General features: G+C 55.6%; 2 protein-coding genes across 6 annotated transcripts in view; both read right to left on the reverse strand.

Annotated features, from left to right (window-relative positions):
* The window catches only part of ARFGAP2 (ADP ribosylation factor GTPase activating protein 2), a 10683-nt gene extending 8491 nt beyond the window's left edge, over positions 1-2192 (reverse strand). Inside the window, exons 1-5 of one of the 2 annotated variants that reach the window (XM_006908099.3) lie at positions 2042-2192; positions 1754-1872; positions 1084-1156; positions 440-571; positions 272-352 (exon numbers count right to left, since the gene is read on the reverse strand). In XM_006908099.3, coding sequence (XP_006908161.1) covers positions 272-352; positions 440-571; positions 1084-1156; positions 1754-1872; positions 2042-2113 — 477 coding nt within the window. In that variant the 5' untranslated portion in view covers positions 2114-2192. The remainder of the gene's footprint in view (positions 1-271; positions 353-439; positions 572-1083; positions 1157-1753; positions 1873-2041) is intronic. The other variant, XM_025044042.1, reaches the window with a different exon arrangement.
* A 593-nt stretch (positions 2193-2785) lies between these two features.
* PACSIN3 (protein kinase C and casein kinase substrate in neurons 3) overlaps positions 2786-7885 on the reverse strand; it is an 8315-nt gene continuing 3215 nt past the window's right edge. For all 4 annotated transcript variants that reach the window (XM_015586305.2, XM_015586307.2, XM_006908100.3 and 1 more), the window contains 10 exons: positions 7496-7568; positions 7156-7245; positions 6847-7003; positions 5858-6093; positions 5590-5745; positions 4767-4942; positions 4515-4635; positions 4210-4346; positions 3717-3838; positions 2786-3310 (listed from right to left, as the gene is read on the reverse strand). In XM_015586305.2, the coding sequence (XP_015441791.1) occupies positions 3195-3310; positions 3717-3838; positions 4210-4346; positions 4515-4635; positions 4767-4942; positions 5590-5745; positions 5858-6093; positions 6847-7003; positions 7156-7209 (1275 nt within the window). In that variant the 5' untranslated portion in view covers positions 7210-7245; positions 7496-7568 and the 3' untranslated portion in view covers positions 2786-3194. The remainder of the gene's footprint in view (positions 3311-3716; positions 3839-4209; positions 4347-4514; positions 4636-4766; positions 4943-5589; positions 5746-5857; positions 6094-6846; positions 7004-7155; positions 7246-7495; positions 7569-7885) is intronic.

Below are 7885 nucleotides of genomic sequence, written 5' to 3' on the forward strand. Positions count from 1 at the left end.
AGTTGTTTGGGACTCCTAACAGCTCTTGAACCTTCAAGAAGCTTCCTCTCCTCCTTACCACCTAGGTTTATAGGGTCCATTCCTAAGGAGCGCCTCCTACTTACGGGAAGGGGAAATACCTGGGCCTACCTAGTAGGCCCCAGACATTCCCTGTCTGAGGTATCACACCAAAGCGAATGAAATCCATGCCCATGATCGCAGAAGACCTTAGCCTTGATAAGTAAACCACCTGCCAGGAACAATCACGGAAACGTTCTTTGTGGGCACTCACTTGAGTGTGTTCCGTGAAGAAATCAGAGTCCTTCTTCTCCGGGGAATGACTGGGAGCACTACTCATATTGTCTATCCAAAGCTAGAAGGGAGAAAACACTCTAGAAACACAGGGCTCTGAATATTCCCACTCACCCCACTACCCCAGCCCCGGGAACCAGGCACTTACATCAGTGCCATGCCTAGCCAAGGCCGCATTCCCCAGCTGCCGGATCTTTTCCCGGTACATCTGAGCAGCTCGGCTATTATATTTGGTGTTGGCATCATTGGCTGTGCATCCATGTTGGCGGAAGAAAGCTGTCTGGAGAATAAAGAAGAGAAGAGTGTACCACAGGAGATTCTCCCCAGAGCAAAAAAGGCACCCCCTTATAACAGTCCAGTTCTTATTTATACAGGATGATACACTCTCTCGACACCAACAGTTTTTCATAAAGTTCCTCAAATTCCTGCAGAAAACACAGCCTCCCATCCTGAGATGACTGACTGAAGCCCAGCCCTCACTCAACCCTACCTGAGGACAGCATGCCATTCCCGCTCTGCCCATCCTTCTTCATCCAGGGTCATAAGACCTGGATGACTGCAGAGGCCCTAACTCCCTTGGCCTTTCCTCAAGAACATCTGCTCAGTTTACTTTGAATCTGAAGCCCCTTTAAGAAGAACACTGACCAATTTCCAAATTTAGAGAATAGTGTATAGTGTTGCTTTAGAGAATTCTCTGAACAGAGAAATTGAGAGGGTCTCCTAAGAAGTCATCCTAGAGTTAGTATCCAGGCAGAAGAGTAGGGGCAGGAAGATGGCAAGAAAGAGCTTTACCGCATTGGCATTCCCGCCGACCTGCATACACCTCAGCTGGTACCAGCTCCAGTTGGAATCCAACTCTGTGGACCTGTGTGCAAGGGCTGCATGTCATTCACCAGCAGATACCAGTAGACACTTTCCTAGCAGACCCATTCATACCTGTCATTTGACCTGGGGCTGCAGTAGGCGCCCAGGAAACATTACTCAGCCACCACCCTGCTTGCTCTGCTCTACCCTGTCCACGAAAGCTTCCCTCTTCATTTATCTAGTCAACAGGGTCCTAATTATTTTCCAGGTCCGAAAGGAGGTCGAATTCTCAGGCACTCAAGCTTGGATTTGGTTTTCCCCTTAAGGACGGCCAGTCTCACTTCAAATATACTTGACCAATATGTCAGCTACGACAAAGTCAAAGTAGTTAACTTTTCTCCAGAACTAACACTCAGACAGTCAAGTTTGGCCGCCAGGAAAGAAGGGAGTTTTGACCCAAACGCAGAGACAACAGCCTATGTGACAAGGGGCCCACACAGGCGGTTCCCTCCCGTGAGAGGTTAAGGACCTCCCCGGGATGTTTCCGAACACCGAATTCAGGACGGTCCACGACGGTTCAAGTCGAGGCAGCCACTCTCCCTTGATGAGCACACAGCCTCGGCCCAGCAGAAGCACAGCAGCCGCAAAGAGACCCCACCTGATGAAGCTGAGATGGACGCCCAGGGAGCGGTGCACCCCGGAGCAGTCAATGCACAAGAAAACACCGTATGTGATGCTGGCCCAACTCGGATTCTTGGCACCACAGTCGAAGCAGGCCTGGGTGGAGGAAGCGATGAGCGAATGATCAAGGGCCCCGAGTCGAGGCCGAAGGCTGACACCCCAGGAAAACAGCCCACGTACGCCCCTCTCCCTCCCTCGGGCCTCAGGGGAGCCGGGAGAGTCGCTCTTGGCGGCGCAAGAACCCGCCTGCTTCCCACTCACGCACCTTGTTGGTCGGAACTGCGCGAAGTCTCCTAAAAAGAATCTGGATTTCGTTCTTACTCGGCTCCGCCGCCATTTTCTCTCCTTCCCAGACACCAGCGCGACCGACGGGCCCCGTCAAGGGCCAATCCGCGGCCGGGAAGGCAGAGTACACACGTCGGCCTTAGCCACGCCCATGCCGGCCGAGGGGTGGGGCCATTTGTCCCGAGCTGGACCAATGAGCGGCCGGCGGAACATGCGCAGAGACATCAGCAGCCTTTGTCCCACAATAGCCTCCTGAATCCACGCCGCGCAACTCCGGAGCCAATCCGTAGCCAGGGCCCTGTGACGGCCCGCTGGTCAGCCCCAGCCACGCCAGATCGCTACCCTTGGAAGGTGGAGCCACCTCCCAGAAAGCGTGGGCTGCAAGGCCAGGGACCCGGGTCTTAGTTCGAGCCAGTTCACGATGGATGAGTAATGACAGCCCTACTAAGCCCTCAGGGTCCCACCAGACTGAACGGGGAGACAAACTGGCCGGGCTCCCGCCCAGCTCACAACTCAGCACTCAGGCCGACTCACACCAAGCCTGATCTCGAGTCCCTTTCACTCAGGTTAGAGTCCCGAAATTCCAGAGCAGATACCATATGGCAAACTTTTGCCCAACTCCAGCCCCCATGACATCTTCTAGGCCCACGGACCTCCCTTTAGTGCCTCTCCCGATGCCCTCTGCAGCCTGGCAAGGTCAGAGTATCAAAAAAGATGCACGCAATGCTTTTTTCCTCAAGTTTAATACACACTAGAACAAGCCACAAAAGAGTGCTGCTAGTCCAGAACTACACTCACCCCAAGCCCACCCCAGGAACCCCAAAACTCAGAGACCAGGAACTGGTTCTGCAGCTCCTGGGGAGACCGAAGCACTCCTGGGGAGGCCCAGGTATCCCTGAGCCCTTCTGTCACTTCCTGACCTCCCCATCTTACCCTCAGCCTAGACTCAAATTGGCCCTTCCCTACCAATCCCTTCCTGGACACGTGACCCTCCCCTCCCTAGTTCCCTGGACTCTCTCCTTCCTCAAGGGCAGCGGGGGCACAATGGTTCAGGGTCCTCAGGTCTCGCTTTCCAGGAGAAGCTAGGCTCTGGTTCAGGGTGGAGAAACGTTGCAGAAGGGCTGTCAAGGTGGTCAGGCCCCCACACACTCCACGTAATTGGCAGGGTACAGGCCAATGCGGCCACTCTGCAGCTGGCCCTGGCACCAGCCCTGCTCATCCTCCTCACTCATCTTCAGCAGCTCCTCCCCTGGGGGAAAGGGGATTGGTCATTACCAACTGCCCTGGCCCAGCCCCATTCCTACAATTGGGTCAGGGACTGAGGCAGGGGGGGCGGGCAGTAACCTAGAGAATTCAGCTAGAGGAAGAGACATGGTTCAGGCAGAGGGAGGTGAAAGTCAGCAAGCCACCCCACCCCACCCCACCCCAGACCCTGAATGCAGCAATCAGGCCCCAGCTGGTGGTTTTGAGAGGCAGGTGAGGGCTCAAAGCAGACACTGTCTCTTGCAGGCTGGACCCAGAACAACCTTAAGAGTTAGAGAACTGGCCCTTGAGAAATGGTATCTGGCTTCCCTTTTCCACACCCTTGCTCAGGCCAGTAAAAGAGGAGGGGAGGCTGAAGCCTGGAAAGGAAAAGGAAAGGGGTCCCAGGGTACCTGCTCGGAAGCTCAGCTCATCAGCTTCTTGGCCAGCGTAGTCATAGAGTGCCCGAACCCGCACCCCAGTGGCAACCTTCCGGGAGCTCTCTTCATCTGACCACTCCTCATCCTGCCCACCACTGGAGAGGGGAGGCAGAAGGGGGCAGGCTCAGGGCACAAGGAACACCTTGCGTGAGAGCCTAGGACCCAGGGCTAAGGGCTCACCCCCTTGGAGGAATCCTGGGAGATGCAGGTGGGGAAGAACTGAAAGATTCTAGTCTGACCTCTGCCACACAGTGCTGATGTGAGCAGTAGATGAGAGGGAACATGAGAAACACCTGGCAAACCTAAACCACCATGAAAGGTGGTATTACAGCTACTAAGTAGGTCTTAAGGTCCCTGACGCCAATTTTCAACCCACTTCAGGTATGAAGTGATTGAAGGAAAGGAGACCGAGGAAAAGAGGGCAGAGCAGGGGGCAGAGCTGCACAGCCAGGTGACTGGCTCTCACCCTGAGGACCCCGGGGACTTAGGTGGGGGCACAGCGCCATCTCTTGTGGGCACGATGCTGGTCAGAGTAACCTCATCAGGGCTCCGGCCACCCTTCTCCTTCCGGCTGATTATCCTCTGTGTGTCCAAGGACCACTCCTGTGGGGACAGTGCTTAGGGTCAGGCTGGGCTGCAGGCTGTGGTGGCAGCCAGAGCCATCCAGACCACCTTCACCTACTTCATTCCAAGCCCTAGCTTCCCTCCTGAAATCCAGGTTGAGCCCACTGGGAGCCCACCCCGCCTCCCAGCCCCGCCTGGAACACGTACCTCAAACTGTGGCCAGTTCATGGCCATGCCTGGCCCATGGGTGCTGCGCCACCAGCGCAGATCCTCTTCGTCACTGGCTGCCTCAATACCTTGATGAAGGTCTTTGTGGAGCTCATGGAACCTACGGCCCAAGGCACAATCCTCAGACTAGGAAGTCCTGGGCTCCTGCACCGCCACCTCCAATCTCATTCAGCGCAGCCAGAGCCCAGGTGAGATGGATTACCCCAGATCACACTACCCCGCAGCCCATACCTCTCACTGCTGGAGAGGTCGAGGTGCTGGTGTATGGTGAGCAGCATGTCTTTGAAGAAGAGAAGCCGCTGGCGCTCAGCAGCCTGACAGGTCTCGAAGGCCTGCTCCATGTCTTCCATGTAGCGTGGGGTGTAGCGATGCAGCTCTGCCAGTGTCTGCTCATACTGAGTTTTCATCTGGGTGGGAAAGGAGGAGGCCTGGTGAGGATGATGAGACCTTCTTCCACTCAGGACTCTGCTAGTATTTACTGAGTACCTGCCATGGACCAGCTCTGGCCTAGGCACCAGGGGCAATCAGTCACAAGACCTAGTTCCTGCCCCTAAGACTCAGCAGCCTAACAAGAGAGGTGACATTCCAGCACAGCAGCTTTAAGAGTCTGGCGAGTGGAGATTAAGAGTGAAAGTAAGAAGAGATGGAGAATCGAAGATGATATAAGGTCAACCGATGAGGGAAAGGAGAAATCAGAAAAGGCTTCATGGAGGAGGTGGAAACTGAGCAGCACCTCTGAGGACAGGAGGATTTGGATATGCAGAGCTGAAGGAAAGGGCACTCTGGCAGAACAGGCAACGTGAGAAGTTGTCCCAGGTGGTACACTGGGAAAGGAAGAGGGCTGGGAAGGTCCCATCAACTACTAAACTCATCCCGATGCCTGAAATTGCACCATGTCTTTCCCTGGGTAAATTATCATCTTTTCTCAGGTTCCTCCTTTAAATGATAATCTGGAGAGAGAGTGGCAGGTGAGGATGAGAGCAGTAAGACTGCTGGGGACTGGGAAAGGCATTCAGGAAGCCCCAAGCTGGGCCGGGCGGTTCAGGGCCGGTACCTTCTCGGCCTCCTTGGTGCAGCGTTCCACCCGCTCCTGCAGCTTGCGCAGCTGCTCCTGGGAGACCGTGTTGTCTGCCTTCGCGTGGCTCTCCCGAGTCTGGGCTGTTTTCTCCTCCTTCCGGGCTCCATGGTAGCTCTTCTTGGAAGCCTCAACCTGGCACACACACGGACAACTCTGGACCTTGCACACCATGCCCCAGCCCCCTCGAACCCCTGGCAGATCCAGGAAAGGGGGTGCCTCTGATGCCCATCCCTCCCAGGCTCACCTCCTTCAGCCTCTTCAGCCAGGGCTTCTGGGCCTTACGGAAGCTGTCCTCGGCAGCCCGGCTCTCACGGAAGCCACCCAGCACCGGCCGGTGGAAGGCGCCCCGCTGCCAAGCACGCACCCGCTCGCTGTCCTGCCCCTGCAGCTTCTCCCGCACCTCCAGGTGCAACGTGCTCAGCCGCTCAGCCGCCGTGAAGAAGGCGTGCCAGGCCTTCTCCAGCGTGCCGTACTGGGGGCCTGCAGGGAGGGATGGAGCTTAGGCCAGGCCAGGAATATCACCGGAAATGAGCTCTCTCCCTCTCATTGGGTGCTGTTCTGGGTACCTTCCAGGCATGGAAGGTGGGATGCAAAGATGAGCAACAACATCAGCTGCTGCTTACTGAATACCTGCTCTGTGCCTTGACATACCAGATCTCACTGAATCTTTGCCTCATCCACCTCTGTGAAAACAGTGGCATGATCGACATTTAACAGATGAAAAAAAGGTGCCCCAGAGAAGTGACGGTAATTGCCCAAAGCATTACAGCTATAGATGAAGCTGAGATTCAAACCCAGGTCTGTGACATAAACCACTACATTGTGTTGCCTCAGAGGGAAGAACCAGTGTCTATTCTCAAGGAGGGCAGCTTGTTAGGGTGGAAAAGTCCCAAGCTCCCAAATCAGAAGGCCTGGCTCAAGCTTTAGCTCTTTCTAGCTATCTGGCTTCAGACAAGTCACTTAGCCTCCGTGAACTTCTAGATTGTTCTCTAGAAAATGTGTAGATCAGGACTACCGCCATCATAGGGCTGTTAGAAATATCAAAATAATGACTGTACTTTGCAAACTCTAACAGCACAACTGTGAGAGTAACCAGGAGGATCTTCCCTTTAAAAGGAAGGCAAACATGGAAGCCTCAACCTTTCCACAAGAGGTGCAAAAAGAAGCTGCCCTGCCTGGTCTCCCCACCCTAGGTGGCCCTTTGTTCCCTGCTGGGCCTGCATGCTGGCTCACCCTTTTCCACAGCGCCTCTCCACTTTCGGGCCCAGTCAGCCAGCTGCTGGGCATAAGCCTTCTCGATGCGGGCACGTTCCTGGAAGCAGGTGACCAGGTCCCCACACAGCCGATGCCCATCTTCCACCCGCTGCACTGTCCGCCTGTAGTTTCCGGCCTGGGGCATATATGGAAAGGACAATGTGTCCAGGGAAAAGCCCCCTCAAGGGCTGGGGCTGACAGCTATGTAATTCCCCTGGACAGGTGGCTGGGCCCAAAGGAGGGTGGGCATTTCAGTGCCACTCCCAAACCTGGAACCCAGCTGCTCACCTCCCAAAAACTGCCCTCTAGGGCCTCCCCTCCGGCATCTTCCTCTGGAGCCATGGTGTCCCCGCAGCAAGGAATGGTGGCAGATTGAGGCTGTGGAGCACAGAGGGATAAGCAGGGAAGCTGGACATACACTTTTAGGGATAGAAAAAGACCCTCTCCTATCCATGGGCTTTGTCCCCACTGCCATTCCCACCACCCAGGAAGCTGTTGGAGCTCGGACTTAGCAGGCACGGGTCTGGAAGTCCCCAGGAGGAGCTGGCATAGGAGCAAGGATAGCAGTTCCAAAGCTGCTCCGCTCACCCTGGGCTGGCACTCTGCTCCCCTCATCTCACTCACGTACCTGTAGCCTAGAGATCACTTCAGGGATCTGGGTGTCCAACTTTCAAAGCTGCCACTGTGACTCTGCCTTGAAGCTGATGGGAGCAAAGCAGGGAGTGAGGGCAGGGGCCTAGAGTGTCCAGGGCGGTGCCCGGCTCCCCCGATATAGCAACTGCTGTCAGAAGCGCCAGATTCCAGCCAGGAGAATGCCAGGCAGGTCACACGATCCAGCTGGGGATTAAATGGCAGGCGGGGGTGGGCAGTGGGCAGAGGGCCCCACTCCCCTGACTGTAGATGAGAGAAGAGGACACCTGCCCAAGTCAACACCCTGCTGCCTTTCCTTGAACGATAAAGCAACCTTTTTCTAGACCAGACCAAGTCAGGGTGCCCAGCCACACTCCAGTAGTTCCCT

This window comes from Pteropus alecto, unplaced genomic scaffold (assembly GCF_000325575.1).
Source record: "Pteropus alecto unplaced genomic scaffold, ASM32557v1 scaffold71, whole genome shotgun sequence".
In the NCBI taxonomy this organism is placed as follows: Eukaryota; Metazoa; Chordata; class Mammalia; order Chiroptera; family Pteropodidae; genus Pteropus; species Pteropus alecto.